The following is a 25,756-nucleotide window of genomic DNA, read 5'->3' on the forward strand; positions in this document are numbered from 1 at the left end:
CGGCTTGGGTCACAGTCTGTGTGAAGTTTGCTCATTCTCCCTATGCATGCGTGGGGTTCCTCCTGGTGCTCTGGTTTCCTCCCACAGTCTGAAAGATGTGCTGGTTAGGTGCACGGGCCATGCTAAATTCTCCCTCAGTGTACCCAAACAGGTGCCGGAGTGGGGGGACTAGCGGGTTTCCACAGTAACTTCATTGAGGTGTTAACGTAAGCCTTCTTGTGACATTAATAAATAAACTTTAAACTAATTTCCATTCTTCCTGGTAGCCAACACAATGGACCTTTGGAAACTTTCTGATGGAAAGAAAGTTAGTAATTGAAATATAATCCTCCTTTGCTGATGTTACAGTGGCTACAATCTCTCTGATTGATCTGGAGCAGTAATGATAATTACCAGTGGCAGGGGGAATCCAGAATATAGCTTCCCTTCGAACCAGCCCTTTGGAAGTGAAAATCCATCCTCGTATTGAGCTGGGAGCCAGCGGACAAAAGGCGTGTTAGTTGCCCCCAGGTGAGGGGTCCTCCTGGAAATGAAGAGAAGAAAAGCGTCAACCTTGGCTCTAATTCTTCAATTTGCAATGACCACAAATGTCAAATTAAGATGAATAAGATTCTCCTTCTTGATGGGAGCAGTTTGATTTCTGGAAGAAGGGACTGTCATGTTTTTCACTCTCCCTGTACTAGTTTAATAGGGGTGAAAATAAGAGCATCGAGTGAAAATTCTTTCTGTGAATTTACCATTCAGCAGGGGAAAAAGAAAACAAAAGCAGGACTGAATTTACAATGTCTTTACCACAAAGATGTGTGGCTTAGATGGATTGGCCATGCTAAACTGCACTTAGTGTCCGTGGGGCTAATAGGGTAAATATGTGGGATTTCGGGGACAGGGCCTGGGTCGGATTGTTGTCAGTGCAGGTTTGATGGGCTGAATGGTCTCCTTCTGCACTGTAGGGATTCTATGATTCTAAATACCTATGGATCCCCCTGGTTGTTACCAGGGATGTCATCACAGATGTGTTTGAGAAAATTCCATCTGCTCTGCGTTCTTCGAGAACATGTGCGCAGTTTCTTTCCAGCCAAGGAAATCTCCATCTCTCTATGGCCATCACACAGTGATGTTTTCGTCTTATAATGGGCAGTGATATTAATTCACAGATTTTCTTGGCTTTGTATGAACGATGTTTAACATGGAGTTTGTAGCTGGCTTGGCAGACCTCATCTCACTGATGAACAGATAAGTTCTGTCCCTGAGCTGGGTGCAAAAGGATTGCCTGACACATGGCCAGTAGAGACACTTATACAGTCTCTTGGACCGATTGTCACAAATGGCCATTTCTTGAGTGGGCGGAATCCGGGGTCAGCTCAAGTAGCCAACTACAGGGATATTCTAATAATGATGAGACAAACGGATGTCAACTATGCTCCATGGTGTTCTCCTCTCTATGGTGAAGTCTACAAGGCAGAAGCTTTGTTCCAGACATGTGAGTCTCATAACACTGAGATCCCAGCATGGTGTGGAGCTGCTGTTTATTCTGTACCATTTGTTATTGGGTGCTGTCAGAGATAGGGTTGAAGGAAAGGAGGGAAGTGGAATACCTCCAAGGGGTATGGGTGTAGAGGGCAGCCAACCCCCAACTCCAAACCTCTATCCTCCTCCATGAATGGTCATGGCTGGCAAGGAGTCACATGGTCAGTCTTTCTATGCTGCCAAGACAATGGTCTCGCCATGGAATCTCAAGGGTACTGAAGACAAGTGGATTAGTGTTAGAGAGAGGTTTCTTGCACATGGCTCTCATCACCCTGGACACAGAGCAATGTCTCCATGTACAGTCATGTATGAATGGGAAGAACATCCGTCTCTGGTTCTCCAGGTTGTCCTTTCCCTGGAAGGAGGGGTAGGGATTCAATGTCTAAATGCAGGCCAGGTGAAGAATTTAGCACAAGCCCCAGTAGCTTTGAAATGGAGGGGAACCTATCAGTAACACACTCACCAAATGTAACACTTCAATGCATTCACATTCCCACTGAGGCATTGATGATGCAGGCTGCAGGGAACACTGCCTTGGTGATGGTTCACACCCAGATGGGTAGGAGGCTTACCACAGGTTGGCACAGGGACAGGAGGATGGAGGACCTGAGCAGCAAGAGGCAGTGGGCATTCTGAAAGGTCAAGCTGTTGGAGAACATGGACTGCTCCAACAGTGATCATTCACCTGACCATGGGCGTATTGCAAGCGGTGCTCTTATCTAGCAATGAGTTACAGGGAATGCTTGACAAGCCCAAGTATTTCCAGGGATGAGGTTGCTCACGTACACCTGCCTCTCCAGTACATGTTGTAGCCACAAGGACTTTGGAAGAGTAAAGCAGAGCTTTGGGCATTTTATGGAAATCCATGCAGATCTGCAATCGGACTCCACTGCCACATTAGAATGCACAACAGACAACACTTCGCTCACAGGAAATGGTCATATTTGATATGGAAAAGATTCTATGTCTATTCCTTTGGCTGAGCCTGGCCTCTGTTGCCTTCCAAGCAGCAATATATTGTCCCCTCCCATTTCCCTCTCCTGGCTGGGCTTCCATCTTCCTTGGAACTTGAAGTTCATCCAAAAGCTCTGCTGCTTGTCTCCTAACACTAACCAAGTCCTCTTTGTCCAACATCCCTGTTCTCATTGGCCTATATTAGCTCTCGGTTAAGCAATATTTCAGACTAAAGGTTCTCATCCTTGTTTTAAAATCCTTCCAATGCTTCATACTCTCTTTGTAACTGGCTCCAGCTCTACCACCCTTCAAGAATAGTGCATCTCTCTGATTCTGGCCTTGTGTGTATCTCCATTTTCCTTCACGATTTCATTAGCAATTGGGGTGGCACAGTAGCACAGTGGTTAGTACTGTTGCCTCACAGGGCCAATGACCTGGGTTCGATTCTCAGCTTGGGTTACTGTCTGTGTGGAGTTTTTCCTGTTCTCCCTGTGTCTGCATGGGTTTTCTCCACGTGCTCCGGTTTCCTCCCACACTCCAAAGATGTGCGGGATAGGTGGATTGGCCATGCTAAATTGCCCCTTAGTGTCTAGGGGACTAGCTAGGGTAAATGCATAGAGCTATGGGGATAGATTCTGGGTGGGATTGTGGTTCATGCAGACTCGATGGGCTGAATGCCCTTTATCTACACTGTAGGTTTCTATGATTCTAAGAATTGTGGACGAAAGTTTCCCAGAAATCAGCAAAGATCAATGATAGGCAGGAAGAGCGGCGTTGATGACGCCGACAACCATGGTGACTTTTCCCATCATGCAGCGTGGGAATTTTTTTTTAAAAGTTCCTGCATGAGTTCCACATCTTATCACTGGTGGGACGGCCTCTGATTCACCGACCCTGACATCACCTCAGCATTCGGGTCATCGAGGCACTACATTTAGAGGCTGCTGCAGTGAATAGCAGCCATACTTTACAGGTCGCTAGGAGGTGATGGCTGCTGGGAAATCTTAAGAGATGCTGATGTATTCAAATGACTTTCCTGACACTGAAGATGGGAAATATCACCTGCTGCTGATGGTGAGAGGGAATGATCATGGTAAGCTATCACACCGATGTAAAACACGACTTTGCACTGCTCCCAATATTTTCCTCTCCTGCTGCCGAACCTGCCTAATGCAAATGGGAACCGAAATTCCGGGCCTATACCTTTAGCTGCCCAGGACACAAACACTGGAACTCCTTCCCTAAACTGTCTGCCTCTCTCCCCCCCACACTAAAAATCTGCTACAAGCCTACTTCTTCAACCATGTTTTTGGTCACTTGTTGTAACATCTGTTTGTGTGATTTGGTGTCAAAGTTTCTTTGATGATGTTACTGTGAAGTTACTATCTAAATACAAGTTGTTGCTCAGTGTGGTACAGCTTTACTATTGTTGGGTAGTATTACATTTGGCTCAGTTTATGCAGTCATAAACAGTAAAAAAAAAGTAATAATTAATTGAAATAATTCATCCTCTTTGTTCACTTTTTCGTAATAAAATCTATCTTGAACCGTAAGGTTGTATTCAGGTACCTGTTGTTGCACTTGGAATTGATGTCTCTATATCGTTTGGACCAGCAGTCATTCTTGCAGACAGAGGGTTGGATTATTCTTGAACACTCTGGGGTGTGAGTCATGCTGCCCACATCAGTCAATGTTAAAAGATCTATGGGGAAAAACACATTAATTGGTAATAGGTGCAAACAACATTGAACATTATTTCACATCAGGAACTTATAATGAGATAAAAAACAGACTTATATTTAATGCAAGCTGTATTAAGAGAATGGGTCAAGTGACCCAGGACTCCACCCTATGTGTTTTATTGGTCACAATTAGTCTTACATTAACACTGCAATGAAGTTGCTGTGAAAATCCCCTAGTTGCCACACTCCAATGCCTATTGGGGTACACTGAGGGAGAATTTAGCATGGCCAATGCACCTAACCAGCACATCTTTCAGACTGTGGGAGGAAACCGGAGCACCAGGCGGAAACCCAAGCAGAATATGGGGAGAATGTGCAGACTCTGCACAGACAGTGACCCAAGCCAGGAATCAACCCGGGCTCCCTGGCGCTGTCAGGCGCAGTGCTAATCACTGTGCTGCTGTGCTGCCCATAAACATTTAATGTTTCTGCCCAGATGCCAAGGACTTGCCTAGCCAGACCTGTGCTGACTGTGCTAGGAATAAGGCTCATTAATAAACTGGACCAATTAGTTTACTACTACTGACCTCATAGTCCATTATTAGTCTCAATATTGGACCTCAAACATAATATTATACTAATGCTAATAATTATTTGCAGTGAAATAGTGACAGTTTGTTTTCCCTGAAAATAAGCTTGTCAGATGGCCCAAGATACATTGAGGTTATATAATGTATTGGTCATCATAGAAACTGGATTTGGCTGAATGCAGCTGTAATATTTCTGCATTTTGACCATAGTTTTCCCCTTTGTTCTGAAATGTATCCTTTCCCTGGGGTCATTGATACTTAGAAATTTGTTGCTCTTTCCCATAGAACCTAACCCTTTGTTCTATAACACCCAACCATCAATTCTTGATTTGACTCCTATTCTATCCTTTTCCTAACTTTGTTCCATCACATCAGTTTCAGTGTAATGAAACCATTACTGGAACTGGGATTTAACAAACATTGTGTTTTTCGGGTGTGCTGGCAGGTACAGAAATGGGACAATGGGAGTACACTTCTTTGACCTATTATAAAATTCTGCAAATGTTTGTTCAGCAGTCAAGCACAATCCCTCAAGGGACTTAACGATCACTGGCCTATCCATTTTGAGTTTGAGAGGTGCTTGTTTCTTGCAGAAGTCATTTTTGAACTGACCTGATATATTGAATGGCCATCGATGATTCAGGTGTATCTGGTTTTCGATGAATCTCAATGCAGTCTCCACAGTATCAGCAGACTGCTCTCTCCTGATTGCTGCAGTAAGCTGCTTGAAGAAGCTTAGGAGGTCTAAAGATGTTCGGGATGCTTTATTAATATTGTTTTCACTGTTGAAAGAGGGAAGAATTTCAAAGATTTCATGAAGGCTATAAGTCAGTTGATCAATCCTGAAGCCTATTTGCAAATGTTGCAAATCTCTACTTTTATAAGAACGTAAGAACTGGGAACAGGAATCGAGAGTTCAGCCCTTTGAGTCTGCTCTGCCATTCAAAATGATCATCTCGGCCTCATCTCCACCTCTTTGCCTGCAACCCATAACCCTCCGTTCGCCTTACTTTTTTTATTTAGTGAATGCAAAGTCGCCAAATTAAACAGTGTCTTTCAGTCCTGCTGTGTTATGCGCAAAGAGGCCTCCATTGAGTCTATGTTTGTGGTGCATAATTTGCTCTCTGCTCTAATCCCCCTACTAATTAAAAAGCTATCAATCTCCACTTTAGGTTTGTTATGAGAGATCAAGATATAGAGTGACCAAGGAGATCAATGTAATTTTATCACAATCTCATCATCTTGAGATTGCACCGTATTGAATATCTGATGACTGAGTATAGGTTTCTACTTCTTATTCTCTGTCCACGTATCTAGCAATGTGTTGTTGTCTGGTGCTGAGTAGCCATGGTGTGGCAAATTTCTACAAGTATTCTCCTGTTCGTAAACTCCAGGCAAACCCTAGAAAGTCCACCAAAATAGTGGGTGGAATTATAAAGAGCTCTGATGAAGTAAATAGGAATAGATTTTTCCAATTGTTGGAGAGGTCACAAATATAAAACAATCACAAAAACAATGGATTAGAAACAAAGATAGATTGTGTAAACCATTGTTGGAAGAGTCCAGACGTCTTGTTTAAAAGGGCATTAAATAGATGCTTTGAAAAAAAAATATTAAAGGGATTAAGTAGAAGTGTGGAATTAGACCAAGGGCTAGATTTTCCAGAAACCCCCTCCCACCCACCACCACCATTCCCCTTCCCAGGAGGTGTTTTTGGGGTGGAGGTGGCTTGCCTTTGGCTGCTAGCAAGATCTTCCAGTCCAGCTGAAACCTATAGCAATTTGCCAGGCTCACCTGTCTCGCTGCCAAGGTAAGTTGCCATGAGAGGGTTTCCTTCAGTGGGAGCAGAAGATCCCACTAGCAGGAAGGTTGAAAAATTCAATCCTAAATTCACGATGTGCAGAAAGACATGAGAACAGACATGAGACACCAAATGTGTTCAAACTGTAATCTTTACGACTTTAGTAATTGATTGAGTAGAAGCACTAATCTATCCTATAAGGTCATTCAAGAGATTATGTATCTTATTAAATTTAAGTTTATTTATTAGTGTTACAAGTAGGCTTACATTAACACTACAGTGAAGTTACTGTGAAAATCCTCCAAACGCCACACTCCGGCGCCTAGTCAGGTACACTGAGGGAGAATTTAGCATGGTCAATTGCACCTAACGGGGATGTCTTTTGGACTGTGGGAGGAAACCAGAGCATGTGGAAGAAACCCACATGGACACAAGGAGAACATGCAGACTCTGCACAGACAGTGAACCAACTGGGAATCGAACCTGGGTCCCTAACACTGTGAGGCAGCAGTGTTAATCACTGCGCCGCCCCATGTATAAAACAGTGGAACTAATCTTTATTTTTTCTCCTCAGAGTTATATTACTTTTGCATTGACACTGTCACCATTCTGAGATTGTGGAAGATGTTCTAATAATGTGGCTTCTTTCCTTTTTTTCTCCTTAGGTTTTAGGAAGGAATTGAAGGTTGAGGCACATTAATTAACAGCAGGAAAGAAATAAATATCTGTGCAGAAGTGGGTCATTAGGCTCTGCTTTGGTAGTAGTGTTCTTCGGCCCATTTTCAAATGATGCAAAGAAGCTTAACCCTTGTGTATTAGTAAATGTGCTGCTGACATTAAAGGGCAGTGTTCCTGAGATTAATACTCACTTGTCTCTGAACTCTTTGTACAATTGATGGATCATTTTGAAAGCTTCCTGTGAAGTAGTTTGCTTGTACTCACTGTCCAGGGCTCCCTCAGAATCTGTACACAAAACAGGAACGCAGCACTCAGTAAACTTGTGGAAAATTTAATTTAGATGATTTGTTCACAAGTTAATAACACAAGTGATGTCCCAGCACAGATCATTTCGCTACTCAGGCGAGTTCAGTTCCTGCCAATTACCAGAAAGGGCGGGCAAAGTTGTTGGAGGTTTTAGGATGAATGAAGGTTATTAATACTGAAGAACAGTCCTCTTTTCAGCTCTTCCACATCTTACCTGAAGGACCTGCAGTTCAGAATCTTTTGTCCACATTGTCAATAAAATCTATTGCGGCTTCTTGTCTCCCTTTACTGAAGGCTTCTCCTTTCAGTGACAGAAGTGCCCATCTTTCTCAGTTCCATTCTCACCAGATGTGGTGGGGATTCTGCCAGGAGCCTGTGCCTCACCTTCCTCCCAACCAATGTTGTGACCCTTTCCATTCCCTATCTCCCAATTCCTCTTTCCCCATTCCCCAATTCCCTCTGCTCACTTCATTCTCCATCATTCATTCAGCTACACACTCCTACCCAGAACCCACCCACCCTCCCCCACCCTCCCCGGCTCCCTGCTACTTTTTATTCATTCAAGAGATGTGGGCAGCATTGGCTAGGCCAGCATTCGTTGCTCATTCCTTATTGCCCTTGTCATGTGGCGAAAGGCGGAAACGGAGGCACCTCTGTCAGGGTAGCTCCCTAAAGCCCATTGTACACTCATTTTTACATTACAGAGGAAAGGCAGACTACCGCCGCTCCGTTCTGTTCTCCCTTTCCACGTTCCCGGAAACACTGCAACTTAAATTTGAACACACTGTATTGCACAAAACTTAGATTTAAATCGTTGTGTATATCTAGGGTATCAGAGTGCTGTATGCTGTAGATATATACATACACACGTATGACCCAAATGAACTAGTCATATCGGTCATTTCCCCCAACAAGAAACAAAGGAGGGCAGGGCAACAACAGGCTCATGCAGTGCTCAGGAATGCCGCAGCAGCAACCAGACAGGAATTTCAAGCAGGGCCACCTCTGCAGTTTTGGGCTGTGAAGTGTGGGCTGCACAATGGGAGCCACAGCCTTCTGCTCAGGAGCACACAATCAGGTGCACGTATTGATGTCATTACAGAATTAGTATTCTTGGGCTGTCTGCTGTGGTGTATAGCCATCATATTTTATTCCTCAGACACAAAGAGAAGCATTTGAGCAATTTCATATTGACTGAAGAAGGAGTTTGTTTACAATCTGAAAACTACAGCACAAAGGCACTTGGCACAATCTGATAGCAACACACAGACAAGAATGCAAATTCTGTCCCATCTGGTAAGTGACAAACAGCAACAGGGATATACAGACTGATAACTGACACACAGGAATATTGATGTACAGACTGATAACTGATGCACATTAAAAGGGATATACAGTTTAATAACAGATACACAGGAACAGGGATATACAGACTGATAACAGATACACAGGAACAGGGATATACAGACTGATAACTGATGCACATCAACAGGGATATACAGTTTAATAACTGAAGCACAGGACCAGAGACGTACAGACTGATAACTGATGCACATTAACAGGAATATACAGTTTAATAACTGACACACAGGAATATTGATGTGCAGACTGATAACTGATGCACATTAACAGGGATATACAGTTTAATAACTGACACACAGGAATATTGATGTACAGACTGATAACTGACACACAGGAACAGGGATATGCAGACTGATAACTGATACACAGGAATAGGGATATACAGTTTAATAACTGATACACAGGAACAGGGACATACAGACTGATAACTGATACACAGGAACAGGGATATACAGACTGATAACTGATACACAGGAACAGGGATATACAGACTGATAACTGATGCACATCAACAGGGATATACAGTTTAATGACTGATGCACAGGAACAGGGATGAACAGACTGATAATTGATGCACAGGAATAGGGATGAACATGCTGATAACTGATGCACATAAACAGGGATATACAGTCTAATAACTGACACACAGGAGCAAGAATGTTCAGACTGATAACTGACACACAGGAACAGGAAAATGTGATCATTGGGGGATTCACTGGCCAGTTCCTGGTTCATAACTCAACTAATTACAACTGGCTTCTGCAAAGCAGCCTTTTAAATACTGCTGCCAACCAGATAATGATTGGGAACCCCAGCTGATTTTCTGTGGCACCAGCAGTGGTCATTGTTGTTCCTGTTGTAATATTTACATGTATCTATGATCAGGCAATCATGTAGCTTTAAGAGATGTAAGTGTGATGTCATACCACCTGTCATTGTTGTATAGCGATACTAGCCCTACCTTGAATACCAGCCACCAGCTGCCACCATACCGCGTTCTTGTGTTATCATGTAGCTCATCTCATGTGAACTCTGAGACAGAGTTCTTGCTGAGAACAAGTATCACAAAATTCATTCATGAATATTTGCTGAATACAAGGATTAACACTGGTTAACACTGCAGCCTCACTGCACCAGGGACTCTGCTTTGACCCTGGCTGGGTAACTGTCTGTGTGGAGTCAGCACATTCTCCCCATGTTTGTGTGGGTTTCCCCTCCTATAGTCCAAAGATGTGCAGGTAAGGTGAATTGGCCATGTTAAATTGCCCCTAAGTATCCAAAGATATGTAGATTAGGGGAATTACTGCGATGAATGTGTGTGGTTACAGTGTAGGGGGAACGGGTTGGGTAAGATGCTCTGCTGGCATGTAGATGAGACTCAATGGGCCAAATGGCCTCCTTCTGCACTGTAGGAATTCTATGATTCCGACTCTATCATAGACATCTATATAATCTGGGCTTATTGCTTAACAGGTTGGACTGACTGACTTTCCTGATATTTTCCAAAGCACAGTCGGAGTTATCCAAAGCAAGATTAGTGCCTTAAACAAGAATATCTCATGGCATGATGTCTCATTTAGCTCGCTTAAAGGTACTTACTTTCCGGATTATAGATACACATGCAATATTATAACAGTTCTCAGAGTATACAAGCTAGCAGTTGCTATTTCCAGTTGCAGTCCTCAGCTGGTCCCAACTGATTTGTCTTCTTTGTGGATGGCTACCCATATGATAACCATTAGTAAATCCAATAAAGAACACAGGAGAATCTGGAATTGGTGTAACAATTTGTTACACCAGTTAGCCTAATAGCACATCTTTGGGGTGTGGGAGGAAACCGGAGCACCAGGAGAAAACCCATGTAAGCACGGGGAGAATGCGCAAACTCCCGCAGACACTGGCCCAAATCCATGTATCTGCACAGCAAACAGTGATAGTCACTGAGCTGTCGTGCTGCCCAGTATCTGGTCCAGTTTAAGCATACACTAACGACGTGAAGTACTAGGCTACTCTCGAAACAACCAAGAGCAGCCCTCGTACGACCCATCACGTGTATGCCCCTTGTTGGACAACAAGGCGGACCGAAGCACCTGTGGATTAAAAGAGAAAAACATCAGTATCATCCACATCCTTATACACACATTCCAGGGAATCCCCAGGTGAAACAAGTGAGCCAGAAAATACGTTGGAAGGTCCATAGGCTAACCACTATGCCACGCTGTCGCTTATGTGTGAGGCTGGAATAGATGGATAGGCTGATAGGGTGAGAGATGGGAGGAGGCTTGTGTGGAGCAGAAACATCAGCAATGACCTGCCAGACTGAAGGTCAAATTTTATGTAACTAACGTGCAACATCTGCTGCTGAAGTAAGGAACTAGCAGCAGATATAAATATTGAACTGTCAGCATTTCGAGTGATGGAGCATGAAGTTTCTGTGAGAAATGGAGCAAGTGTACAGAAGCAGTCAACATCATCCTGATTTAAAACAACTCCCAGTCCAGAGAAGCATACACCAAGCAATATACTGATTCAGAAAGAAAGGAGTTATTTGTCACAGATAGGGCAGAAGGGCTAGCCACTACTGAAGGGAAGTACTCATTACGTGTGTTTCGAATCTCATAGGATCTCTCTGAACTGGACAGTACATTGCTGATATGTTCTTGCCCCTTACAATGTGTAATGCAAATAGGGGAGACAATGGCCTAGTGGTATTACCGCTAGATATTAATCCAGAAACTCAGCTAATGTTCTGGCGACCCAGGTTTGAATCCCATCATGGTAGATGTTGCAAGCTGAATTCAATAAAAAAAATCCAGAATTAAGAACCTCCCGATGACCATGAAACCATTGTTGATTGTCGGGAAAGCTCATCTGATTCTCTAATGTCCTTTAGGGAAGGAAATCTACCGTCCTTAATTGATCTGTCTTACATGTGACTCCAGACCCTCAACAATGTGGTTGACTCTCAACTGTCCTCCTAGGGCAACTTGGGATGGGCAATAAATGTTGGCCAGCCAGCGATGTCCATGTCCTTTGAATGAATTAAAGAACAGTCGGTGTACCATTGTTACAGCACTGTATGAACTCCTTCCTTGACAGACTGCCATCAAGTAGTACATCAATGATGTTTGCAGGCAGGGCCGCAGGGGTGGATTGAGCACTTTTTTCTCTCGTGCTAACCCCAAAATATATTTGATTTATGGATTTCAGTTTTACAACTTGTCAGGTTGTGATTTGAACTCACAATCTCTCAGTCAGTGCAGCATCATAATTATTCAGATACATCATCCAGGAATGTACTCTTTCATAAAGTGTGGCAGCCTCTCCAGTTCCTTGGGCTGAATTTAATGTAACTTGCAGCACCAGTTGTCTGGCTCCTTTAGCAGTGAGCCAGATTGACTGATATTTGGCAAGCCCGAATTGCTCCAGGGACAGAGCCTGTGGCCACAACAACTGGGGGAGTATCAGTTTCATTCATCACTGACAGATCTCTCTGCTCTGCCAACTGCTCCCGCTAGTTTCATGCCAACTTTAAAGAGAGTGGAGAGCACTTAGTGTGAACTAAGAGACAAGGTTAGAAAACCTGCACAGTTTTGACTTCCAATGACATTAATGTGGGTTAAACTGATCCACAAAGCTGCTGGCAAATTTCTGTACAATGGTTTCATGATTGCTAGTTGCGTAGAAACCCCTCCTGTACTGATACACAACATCTAAAGAATCTGATTATATTGCGGAAGTTCTGCTCACTGTTTCCATTAGAATTTCAGGGACTTTTCCATTCTAATCCTTGCTAGCCTTTGGCATTATCAGTCTGATAGCCCATTACATTGTTTCCCGTGCTTGACTGTCTCTCTTGGTCAGGGTAGGATGTGAGGGCAGGGTGCTAAATCTGACTCTACCAGATTAATTAAAAAAAGAACAAACAGATGTATTTTTCATAATTTAACTGTTTGTTACTGACTCAATTAATCTAACAATTCAAATAAATAAAGTAAGCAGAACCTACTCACCGACAACCTACTCACTGATGCCTGAACGTGGCTCTGCCTGAACCACTTGGCTCCCGACCTCATTACAGTCTTGATCCAAACATGGACAAAAGGGCTGCAATTCAGTGATGAGGTGAGAGTGAATGCTGTTGAAATCAAGGCAGGCGTGGCATCAAGGAGTCCAAGCAAAATTGAAGTCAATGGGAATCAGGGGGGAAAAAGCTTTACTTGTTGGCATCATAGCCAGAACTCCAGGACATTGCAGGAGTTCCTCAGGGTTCTAGCCTGGGTCTAAACATCTTCAGTTGCTTCTGTCAATGACCTCCCCATCATCAAAAGATCAGAAATGGGAACATTTTTGATAATGATTGCATAGAGTTCAGTACCATCCACAGCTCCATTTGGAAAGAAGCAGTCCATGTCCACATGTAGCAAGACTACGCACAGACTATGCTGAGAGACTTTGCCGTCGCATCTCTCTCACACTCCTCAACCACCTCATACACCAGCCCTACAGCAAACGCCGCATCCTGGAAACCAAGACAGAGGGATCATTGACTAAGGTGCCATCATCTCACATGGTACACCAGGTACACAGTACATACTCTTGCAACTCAGCCAATGTTGTCTACCTGATACCCTGCAGGAAAGGATGTCCTAAGGTATGGTACAGTGGGGAGTCCATGCAGACGCTACGACAATGGATGAATGAACACTGCTCGACAATCACCAGGCAAGAGTGTTCTCTTCCTATTGGGGAACACTTCAGTGGTCATGGGCATTCGGCTTCTGATCTTCGGGTAAGCGTCCTCCAAGGTGGCCTTCATGACACACGACAACGCAGAGACTGATAGCCAAAGTTCCACACACATGAGGACGGCCTCAACCGGGATCTTGAGTTCTCTGGAATTCTCTGCCCGTTGAAGTGGTGGAGGCTGCCTCGCTCAATATTTTTAAGACGCGGGTTGATGGGTTTTTGATAGGAGAGGGGGTTAAGGGTTATGGGGAGAGGGCGGGAAAGTGGAACTGAGCAGCGACAGATCAGCCATGATCTTATTGAATGGCGGGGCAGGCTCGAAGGGCTGGATGGCCTACTCCTGCTCCTATTTCTTATGTTCTTATGTTACACTATCTATAACCCTCACAACTTGACTGGGTTTGCAAAATCTCACTAACTGTCCTGGCTGGAGACAATACACATCTCTTTAACCTGTGCTTAACCCTCCCTCCACTCACATTGCCTGTACCTTTAAAACTTGATTATTTGTAAAGACACGCATTTCAACCATTATTTTGGAAATTGAGTTTCTGTCTTATATGCCCTGTTTATGAAAAGAACTACCACCCACCGGACGAAGGAGCAGTGTTCTGAAAGCTGGTGGCTTTTGCTACCAAATAAACCTGTTGGACTTTAACCTGGTGCTGTGAGACTTCTTACTGTGATTACCCCAGCTGGCATCTCCACAACATGTAGCAAGGCCAGGACAAAATTCATGCTTGGGATGCTAAATAGCTAGTAACGTTCTTGCCTCACACATTCCAGGCAATGACCATCTCTAATAAAATGATGTTCGGACACCTCCTCTTGAAATTCAACTGCAGCAGCATCACTGAATGCTCACAGATTCTGTACCAATCATACTGTCAGTTGCTGCAAAACCCTAATGAATATTTTGAAGTGTGTTGCTTGAATGTGGGCAGCAAGGTGGCACAGTGGTTAGCACTGCTGCCTCGCAGTGCCAGGGACACAGTTTCAATCCCAGTCTCGGGGTGACTGTCTGTGTGGAATCTGCATGTTCTCCCACTGTCTGTGTGGGATTCTTCCAAGTGCTTTGGGTTTCCTCCTACAGTCCAAAGATGTGCAGATTAGGTGGATTGGCCATGCTAAATTGATTCTTAGTGTCAGAGTAATTGGCAAGATAAATACATGGAGTTACGGGGATACAGCCTTGATGGGATGTTGTCCATTCATGCTCAGATTTATCCTGCAACCCCAAATATTTATCCTGCTAATCTCCCTAGCCAATTTAACATGGCCAATCAACCTAAGCTGCATATCTTTGGACTGTGGGAGGAAACTGAAGCACCTGGAGGAAACCCACGCAGACACGGGGAGAATGTGCAAACTCCACACAGGCAATGGTCCCAGGTTGGAATTCAACTCGGGTTCCTGGTGCTATGGAGCAGCAGAGCTAACCACTGTGCTACCGTGCCACCCACACTGTGGAATAAATGTGTTGCCCACTTTTACTTCCTATACGCAACCTTTTATAAGATCCAGTACATATGATCACATTATATACATATTACAGTACTGTAGTGTAATGAGGCAAAGCTCGAATTCCAGGCAGTGAACAAAGGTTTATTAATGGAATAACTACGCATATTACATGGCAAGGAGAAAGGTCTTAACCCCACACGCCCAAAACTCCAACTGTGAGGAAGAAGCCCAGGCAAGTTTGAGCCAGTCTCTAACTCGGCTCCAGACTGGACAAGCATGTATAATCCTTTGATGGAAACGCCCCTTAGTACACAGCATCAAACATCACTTATCATTGTCATCTGCAGACATATAATTTAACTTATTATAATTGTGCGAGCGGGGACCTTCAATCCCACACTCCTCCTGGTTTGATGTGACCACTTTGCATTAGTTTCTGAATTCAAGCCATTGATTTAAATTACAAACAGTAATGATCCCAACGCAAGTGATCTGGTGACTTCCCATCCTCAGTTCAACCCAATTCCTCCGATTATTACGCATTGTTTTCACTTCCTCAAAGATATCAGGGAAATCCTTCAGCGGTTATTCCTTCTGAAGTCACACGGGCTGCTGTTTGCGGGACTCGTGTTGCTAAAATAATCCTCATATTTCCCTTCGGTAATCAAGCATGTTATTTTACAAGGAAATAAAGTAAGCACTTTCCCTCAGGGCTTCGATTCAACATGGGGCCGTGAAGCAATCAGCAGCAACAGCTTGCATTAATGTATCATCATTACTGTGGGAAATGGCCCCAAGGCTCTTTACAGAAGCTCAGTTCGTTAAGAACTGACACTGAACCAAGAAGGAGAAATTAGGGCGAGGATTGAAGTTTGTTCAGAGAGGTAAGTGTTAAGGAGGGCCTTTGAAAAAGGTGAGAGGCAGCGTGACTGAGGGGCTTAGGGAGAAAATTCTGATGCGTTGAGCTTAGAGAGCTGAAAGATGGCCACCAGATGGAAATGGAGTGCGCAAAGGCCCGATTTGGATCGTGCATCTACTCTGAACGACTTCAGTTGTTCCAATTTCTATTTATCAATTGAAGCCTTATATTAAAATAGTTTTCCTGCTGTCTAATTAGGTTGATTGATTTTGCTCTTTCCTCTCCCCCACTCCCCACTCTTACATTTTCACCTTTATCTACCTCCCAGGCACTCACTGATAGAAAAAGGAGCTACAACAGCTCCTTTCCTGTCCAATCTCTTCTTTCTGAACACCCACCTCTCCTGACCATCCTAAATTAACTTTTTTTGAGGGGTCTAGAAGTTATTAGACATCAAATCTCTACATGCAGAAGCAGACTATTCGGCCCATCGAGTCTGCATACCTCTCCGGCAGAGCACCTTATCCAGGCCTCATCACCATGGCCCCACATATTTACCCCACTAATCTCCCCAGCCCACATTTCTAGGAGCGCTAAAGGGCAATTTAGCATGGCCAATCCTCCTACCCTGGGACATCTTTGGAGTGTGGGAGGAAACTGAAGCACCTGGAGGAAAGCCAGAGATGGGGAGAATGTCAGTTTCCCTCCAAGCCACTCACCATCCTGACTTGGAAATATATCACCATTACTTTGTAATTGCTAAAATCCTGGAATTCCCTCCGCAACGGCATTTTGGGTCAACACATGGCACGTGGACTGCAGCGATTCAAGAAGGCAGCCCTCCACCAAGGGCAATTCGGGATGGGCAATAAATGCTGGCCAGCTACTGCCACCCCAGTCCCACAAATTAACAAAAGAAAACATGTAAACTCCCCACGGACAGTCACCCATGGCTGGAATTGAACATTAACATTGTGAGGCAGCAGTGCTAACCACTGTGCCACCATGCCACCTAAAGTTCTATGATCATGTGAGATGCATTATGCTGAGATAGAACCATTAAGGTTTACAAAGGGGAGGAAGGCTATTCATCCTATTGTCTATGCCATTGGTTTATTAGGGACATCCAAAATAAAGTCAATTGCCTTTTCCACTCACTATCGCCTTGTATTTTACATAGCTTTGAAAAGGCTTTTATTCTCTGTAAAAGATTAAAAGGTATTCATCACAACTACTCCCTACTGCATTCTATGGCAGCTCTGTGTAAATATTTTTGTTCACAGTTCAAACATAACTATACCTCTCGTTTTATCCACCTCTAACCCTCATTCAGAGTGACACCCATTTGCCCTGCTTCTCAGCTTCCTTTTAATCAAACTAACTTTCTATCCACACTTATCTGAAATCTGCTTAGAAGCTTCTTGCAAGACACTATGTTGAGTTCACAGAAACACAGAATATTTACTGTGGAGAGGGAGGTGGCATGGTAGCATAGCAGTATAGTGGTTAGCAGTGCTGCCACAAGGCACCAGGGACCTGGGTTTGATTCCGTGCTTGGATCATTGTCTGTGCAGAGTCTGCATGTTCTCCCTGTATCTGCATGGGTTTCCCCTGGGTGCTCCAGTTGTCTCCCACAGTCCAAAGATGTGCGAGTTAGGTGCATTGGCTGTGCTAAATTGACCCTTAGTGTCCTGGGATGTGTAGGTTAGGGGGATTAGTGAGGTAAGTATGGGGGGTTATGGGGATAGGGCCTGGTAGGATTGTTGTCGGCGCAGACTCCATGGGCCAAATGGCCTCTTTCTGCACTGTAGTGATTCTATGGGGCCATTCAGCCAATCAGTCTGTACTAGCTCTCAAACTGAGTATTATGACTTAGTGCCAATCCTCTGCCTTTTCCCTGCTCATTATTTCTATTCAAATATTAATCGAGTGCCACGATTGAATCTGCCTCCACCACACTTTCAGGCAGTGCAATTCAGACCCCAGCTACTCGCTGTGTGTAAATGTTTCTTTCTCACATCACATTTGCTTCTTTTGCAAATCATTTTAACTCTGTGCTGTCTACTTCTCGATCTTTTTAAGAGTGGGAACAGTTTCTCCCTGTCCACTCTGTCTAGCCCTCTCATGATCTTGACTTCTTCTCAAAACACATATCTACACCGACTTCCAATCAGTCATTTGATAAACATAATTTGTCTTTAAAAACTCGGTGCTGGGTTCAGTTTCTTACCTGTTTGAGCTCCATCAATCTCAGTCCAGAGAAATCCAGCCAGGGATACTCCCAGGAACCACAGAGGAATCATTCTGAAAGAAAACGCATCACCCGTGAGCCAGCGCGACAGCTCATAGAGCTCAGTAAGCTCAATCAGAGGAAATTCCTTCTGTCTATCTACCCCATCAAACTATTCAATCATTTTAAGCAGCTCAATTAAATCACCCCTTATTCCTTCACACTCAAAGGGATTCGTGTCTAATCTGTGCGACCTGACTTCCTCATTTAATTGTTTTCACCCTAGTATCATTTTGGTGAATTTACGCTCCAAGATCAATAGACCCTTCCTGAGAAATGCGGGTGATTTTCCCAGAAAAAATCTAAATGTCCAATGGGCAGTAAAACAGGAGACGTTCCTGCCTTTTTTTTGGGCAAACTTAGTGGGAAGGATTTCCAGCATTCTGTGCTTCACAGAGCCTGCTGGAGGATTCATGCACATAAAGAAGAATAGGGCCTAATCCCTCCCCAGGGAGGCTGGCATCAGTGTGCTGAGCTGGCCACTGCACATGCGCCAGTCTGCCAGTGGGGAGATCAACGCTTGCACACTGGCCCCCTCCCAGAGACGGCCTCCTGATTGCTGCCCTTCCAATGTCATCCCTAACCGCCCCCCCGCCCGATCTCTGATGTACCCAACCACCCCTACCATGGCCAACACCGACTGCATCCCCATAGCCAGACCAACCACCCCTCCATAAATGTAGCTGTGGAGAACACTGGGTTACAGGGTTGTAAACTGGACAGTATTGCAGTCGATAAGGAGGATGTGCTAGTTATTCTTGAGGGTTTGAAAATAGATAAGTCCCCTGGGCCAGACGGGATTTACCCTAGGATTCTCTGGGAGGCAAGGGAGGCGATTGCAGAGCCTCTGGTCGTCGTTGGTCACCGGTATAGTGCCAGAAGATTGGAGGTTAGCGAATGTTGTCCCATTGTTTAAGAAGGGGAACAGAGACTTCCCTGGGAATTATAGACCGGTGAGTCTTACTTCTGTTGTGGGCAAGGTTTTAGAAAAAATTATTAGGGATAGGATTTATGGTTATTTGGAGAGTAATGAATTGATTAGAGATAGTCAGCATGGTTTTGTGGAGGGTAGGTCGTGCTTTACTAACCTTATTGCGTTTTTTGAGAAAGTGACCAAAGAGGTGGATGGGGGTAAGGCAGTTGACGTGGTATATATGGACTTTAGTAAGGCGTTTGATAAGGTTCACCATGGAAGGCTTCTGCAGAAATTGCAGATGTATGGGATTGAGGGTGATCTAGGAAATTGGATTAGGAATTGGCTGGCGGATAGGAGACAGAGGGTGGTGGTTGATGGTAAGTATTCGACATGGAGTTCAGTTACGAGTGGTGTGCCTCAGGGATCTGTTTTGGGGCTACTGCTGTTTAATTTTTATAAATGATCTGGATGAGGGTACAGTTGGGTGGATTAGTAAATTTGCTGATGACACCAAAGTCGGAGGTGTGGTAGATAGTGAGGAAGAGTGTCTTAGTCTACAGGGAGACTTGGATAAGTTGCAGAGCTGGGCTGAGAGGTGGCGGATGGAGTTTAATGCGGAGAAGTGTGAGGTAATTCACTTTGGTAGGAATAACGGATGTGTAGAGTATAGGGCTAACGGTAGGACTCTGAATAGTGTGGATGAACAGAGGGATCTAGGTGTATGTGTACATAAATCCCTGAAAGTTGGGAATCAAATAGATAAGGTTGTTAGGAAGGCATACGGTGTCTTGGCGTTTATTGGTAGGGGGATTGAATTTAAGAGCCGCAGCGTCATGTTGCAACTGTACAAAACTCTGGTGCGGCCGCACTTGGAGTACTGTGTGCAGTTCTGGTCCCCACATTATAGGAAGGATGTGGAGGCTTTGGAGAGGGTGCAGAGGACGTTTACCAGGATGTTGCCTGGTATGGAGGGGAGGTCCTATGAGGAGACACTGAGGGATTTGAGGTTGTTTTCATTAGGAAGAAGGCAGCTATGAGGGGACCTTTTTGAAACATATAAGATGATTAGAGGTTTAGATTGGGTGGACAGTGATAGCTTTTTTCCTCGAATGGAGAAAGCTAGCACGAGGGGGCATAGCTTTAAATTAAGGGGTGGTAGTTATAGGACGGATGTCAGGGGTAGGTTCTTTACCCAGAGGGTGGTGAGGGATTGGAATGCCCTGCCTGCTGCAGTTGTAAATGCGCCTAGTTTGGGGGCGTTTAAGAGATCCGTGGATAGGTTTATGGATGGTAAGGGTTTGGTTTAGGTTAGAGGGTCATTGTTTTTTAACTGGTCGGCGCAACATCGTGGGCCGAAGGGCCTGTTCTGCGCTGTAATGTTCTATGTTCTATGTTCTATGTCCTCTCCCTCATGGCCAGCCCTGACCCCCCCTCTCCATGGACCCCTGCTGCAGAGTGCACAGCAGTGCCATCCCACCACTACTGATCAGTCCTGCCCCCAGTTGACACCATCCCTGGCACTGCCTGGTGTACAGTGTCAGTGTGCCAGGCTGGCCTGCCTCTGCCCCCAAGCTCTGGGGGAGGGTGCACAATGGCCTTTGTCCCTACCAGTGGTGTGATCATGTCTGTTCTCCGTTGATGGCAACCAGCTTTAATCCTTGCTGGTGGAAGCCTCTCTCGGCAGTAGGGGGGGGCGGGGTGAGGTGGGGGATTAGGAGTTACGTTAGCAAGACCAGACGCTACCACCTTGAGTTTGCTAATGACATGGAAATGACGATTTCCACATTGTAATCAGCCTTGTACTGATTTCCGGCGTGAGGCTGATTACGTTATAAAAGATGGCCCGGGAGATTGACAATCAACTGGATGCCAGTCATGACTCCCATTACAAGGCTCCCCGCTGACCTTTCCTGGCCCACTGTGTTACTCCAGCAGTGCAGCAGCCCAGGAAAATCACACCCATGGTGTTCAAAATTGAATGTGGTACTCCAGATTCAAACTAATTGTAGCACAACTTCCACCTCTTTGTATTTAAGCACAATTGAGAAAACAGCTAAGATTCCATTAACCTTTTAATGATTGCTGTTGTAATTATTCACTTGCTTTTTGTCACATATCCTACAAAACAAGTGACAACAGCTCATGGGAGGTGCCATATAAATGCAGAATTTTCTTTCATCTTAGTGAGATCCGCACATGGACTGGTAGATTTCTGTCCTCTTCAGGAACTGACTTTTCACCAATGATTGAACTCTCAGGTGCAAATTGGATGGCCTCACACTTACCGACATCCAAGTCCCACCTGCCACAGTTCTACTCCGAATGGCTGTGCCAACTAACTTTGTGCTGCTGTTAAGAAAATCCCAAATTTGTACTTCACAATATAAATTTTAAAAGATTAGTAAGTAAGTTATGCAGCAAATAAGCAGGCTGGAGATACTGGCCAGAATTTGACCTCCCTGCCCGCCTTGGAAATCGGAGCGGTTGAGAGCGGAACATGGAAAAATCAGTTGACGTTGGTTGGGATTTTACAGTTTTGGGATGGACGAGGCTATAGAACCATACCCATTGGGTGGGATTCTCTGGCCTTCCAGCTGCGTGTTTCTCGGTGGTGGGAGGTGGCACGCCGCGGGATTCTCTGGTCTTGTCGCTGCCAATGGGACTTCCCATTGAAGCCACCCCCACACTGCTGGGAGACCCGTAAGAGTGGGTGTGCTGCCAGCGGGACCAGAGAATCTCAACACCAGCAAACAGCTGGACAATTCTGGCCATGAATTGCTCCTTTTAAAAGTTTGCACTCAAATGCTTTCAATCTGCAGATAAAAGTGACTTACGAGAGGAAGATATGATAGGAATGTTTCACTCTTACCTATGCAGACACGGGGAGAAACTCCACACAGGCAGTGACCCAAGCCGGGAATTGAACCTGAGTTCCCCGCAATGTGAGGCAACAGTGCTAACCACTGTGCCACCATGCTGCCCAAACGAACTGGGGACTGAGAAAATAATGGCAGGGTTGGGCAGAGACAACATGGATTTATGAAAGGAAATCATGTTTGACAAACCTGTTAGAGATTTTTGAGGATGTTACTAGCAGAATCGATAAGAGGGAGCCAATGCATGTGGTATATTTGGATGGTTAGTAAACAAAATCAAAATACATGGGATTGGGGGTAGTATACTGGCATTGATCAAGGATTACTAAATGGATAGAAAAAAGAGAATAGGAATAAACTGGTCATTCTCAGGTTGACAGACTATGACCAAAGGGGGTATTTCAAGGATCAGTACGTAGGCCCCAGTTGTTCATAATCTATATCACTGATTTGGATGTGGGGACCAAATGTAATATTTCCAAGTTTGGAACCAGAAGCTCTGTGTTCGAGTCCCACCCCAGGATTTGATGGACAAGGAAGGTGCATTCATTATGTGGCCAATTAGGTTGAGTACCAATTTGAAAATCTTTCCAAATACACCAATAGCTGGTGGTAAGAGTGGTTGAGACTCTTGGTCAGCATGCTTGGTGTGGAGTGGCACCCCTCAAGCTATAAGTCCCTCACATCAGACTAGTGACCCATTCCAGGACTAGCTATGCAAAGGGATGAAAGCCTGTCTTAGTGCCCCATTATAGTGTCACCGTGGCACAGTGGTGAGCATTGCTGCCTCACAGTGCTAAAGACCAGGTTCAATTTAAGTCTTGGTTGACTGTGTGGAGTTTGCATATTCTTGCCGTGTCTGTGTGGGTTCCCTCTGGGTGATCTGGTTTCCTCTCACACTCCAAAGATGTGTAGGTTTGGTTGTTTCAAAACGCTAAATTGCCCCTTGGCATCAGAGGGATTAGTAGGTTAAATATATGGAATTACAGGGATTGTTGTTGGTGCAGCCTCGATGGGCTGAATGGCCTCCTTTTGCATTTGTAAGTTCTATGGATTTTATGGAAGAGAATTGATATGAATTAAGTATGTAGTGAGGTGGATTGGCCATGTTAAATTGTGCCTTCATGTAGTTTAGGGGGATTAGCAGGTTAAATATGTGGAATTGCTGAGGTAGGGCAGAAGGGTGGGTCTGAGTGTGATTCTCTGTGAGGGAGTTGGTGCAGACCCAAAGGGCCAAATAGTCTCCTTCGGCACCGCAGCGATTCTATGATTTGTGAAATAGTGGCTGATGTATTCCTCCAGTGTCTTGGAATATCTGAAGGAAGTCAATGGCAGTGACCAGGGCAAAAATAGAAACCAAGCACATGAAACATGAATGATGGTCAGTTATCATCCTGTCCTCCATGTGATGGGGCTTCAGTTGCTTCTGGCATTCTAAGTTGTTCATGAAACTGGCACGAATCTTTCTCATTGCCTGTTTGTCAAAGGTATTCCTCAGTTCAATTCAATTTGCAGCAATGATAAATTGCCAGCAAATTTAAACTGTCCTTTCACCAGCAGAACAGTCTATATTCTACATTCTCATCTACCTACCTTCATACACAGCTGATAAGAGTTAATTTACAGAATTAACAATCTTTGCAAACTGCAACTGTTACAAAAAAAATCACTGCTACAGACCCAGCAGCACAGAAGTGACCTCATCAATCAGAGAGTAGATTGATGCTGTCTTTAGATAGCAGCTTAACTAACTTCCTAATTAAACTCATTTTAAAGCAATTCATTCAAACACATTTACCCACCTTTATAGGGATGGCACCATCAATCTCGCTGGCAAAGCTTCTGAATCCAGGGACTGAGACAACTGGTATTTCAGGGCCTTCATTTAAATGGCATGCAGTGATCACATGAGATGTTGACCTTCTGAACCAAATTTAACTTTGAGTAAGAAAGGAGTTTCCTATGAGGTTGGTGCAGGATATTTAGATAAACAAAGCATTTGGGTGATAGGGCAGCAACTTAACATTGTGCAATTGTAAAACTGTTCCAACACAGAGGGGAACCGAGCCAATATTTCTTCATATGTTGAGATGCAACGAATACTGTGGAGATGCAGGACAGTAAAAAGTCTGACAACACCAGGTTTAAGTCCAACCGATTTATTTGATAGTAAACTCACAAGCTTTACTATCAAATAAATCGGTTGGATTTAAACCTGGTGTTGTCAGACTTTTTACTGTGTTTACCCCAGTCCAACGCTAGTATTTCCACATCATGAGATGCAGGACCCCAGCAACAAATGTATTTTTACTCAACAGTGATGAATGGTTGAAGCCCTTGCTTGTGATTTCACCAATTTTGAATAAGCCATTCTCACCAGGGCTTCCAAACCAACACAAGACAAGAACCGTGGCCTGAGTTCATCCCCTTACAATGCGTGGCACACCAATTGTCCCTGTCCCTGCTGGGTTCTTTAACTTTCTGTGTCCTAAGGTCTTCTGCAAACCCAATCTGAATAGACACATCTGTAGCCATACACCCCCATTCTGTCCCCTCTACAGAATTGGGATTACTGTTCATCCTCTTCCACAGCAATCCCAACCCCAGCATCGAGTTTATCCCTTCTACGTGCTAATGCTGTGACTCCAGATGATTACTTGTCCTCTTGACCACTCTGCTCCATGGTGAGCAATTCCCAGGGTGGCATGGTGGCACAGTGGTTAGCACTGCTGCCCCACAGTACCCGGGACCTGGGTTTGATTCCTGGCTTGGGTCACTGTCTGTGCAGAGTCTGCACATTCTCCCCATGTCTGCGTGGGTTTCCTCCAGGTGCTGTAGTTTCCTCCCACACTCCAAAAGATGTGCTGGTTAGGTGCATTAGCCATGCTAAATTCTCCCTCAGTGTACCCGAACAGGCACTGGAGTGCAGAGGATAGGGGATTTTCACAGTAACTTCATTGCAATGTTAATGTAAGCCTATTTGTGACACTAAAGTAATAAACTAAAAACTGTCAGCTGAAATTCCCTCCCAAAATTGTTTTATTCTTCTTTTGTAAAGCTCCTAACATCCTACCTATGGCATGAATTTTACCATTTCGTCTGCCATGGGAATTGGAGCGGAGGGTGGGCTGGTAGGTGGACCATGGAAATGTTCGTTGGCCTCGAGCAGGATTTTATGGTTTCGGGACAAGTGAGGCTGTAAAATCCCACTCTAAGACTCTGTCTCTCTTCCTTGATTTCCAAGTTCTGTCACTTCCATTCTCTGTCTGACCCAAGGTGTTTGTTTATGTGCAGAGTAATGTAGATGTTGAGCGCTGTTGTGTTTAGTAGTTTCACAGATCCAGTAAATCACAATCAGATAAAATTGAGGAGCAGATATCTCTCTCAAAACTAATGGACAGCGAGACGTTCGAACCTTTAAGTGCAATATTGTCATACCAAGTGCCTTCATGATAGGAGCACCTGGAGGAAACCCATGCAGACATGAGGAGAACGTGCAGACTCTGCACAGTGACCCAAGCCAGAAATAAATTGAACCTCTCATAGTCTCAGAAATGGAGACTATAGATCAGTGCAGAACCATACATTCGAGCTTAAGGGAACTCATTAATACATGCAAATTTCAAAGAATCTAATGCAAGTAATACAGGAAACACCCAAAAAACATTTAGCTGGACATTAAAAGCATTACAACAAAAAACT

The 25,756-nt window shown here is 44.4% G+C and overlaps 1 protein-coding gene across 1 annotated transcript in view; it reads right to left on the reverse strand.

Annotated features, from left to right (window-relative positions):
* Positions 1–24,737, reverse strand: part of LOC145357593 (eosinophil peroxidase-like) — a 50,906-nt gene extending 26,169 nt beyond the window's left edge. Inside the window, exons 1-6 of the mRNA XM_080211071.1 lie at positions 24,712–24,737; positions 18,203–18,276; positions 7,424–7,517; positions 5,366–5,535; positions 4,051–4,183; positions 394–523 (exon numbers count right to left, since the gene is read on the reverse strand). Of these exons, the coding sequence (XP_080067197.1) occupies positions 394–523; positions 4,051–4,183; positions 5,366–5,535; positions 7,424–7,517; positions 18,203–18,276; positions 24,712–24,737 (627 nt within the window). The remainder of the gene's footprint in view (positions 1–393; positions 524–4,050; positions 4,184–5,365; positions 5,536–7,423; positions 7,518–18,202; positions 18,277–24,711) is intronic.
* Positions 24,738–25,756: the final 1,019 nt, after the last annotated feature.

This window comes from Carcharhinus amblyrhynchos, chromosome 23 (genome assembly GCF_965287045.1).
Source record: "Carcharhinus amblyrhynchos chromosome 23, sCarAmb.v2.hapA, whole genome shotgun sequence".
Lineage (NCBI taxonomy): Eukaryota > Metazoa > Chordata > Chondrichthyes > Carcharhiniformes > Carcharhinidae > Carcharhinus > Carcharhinus amblyrhynchos.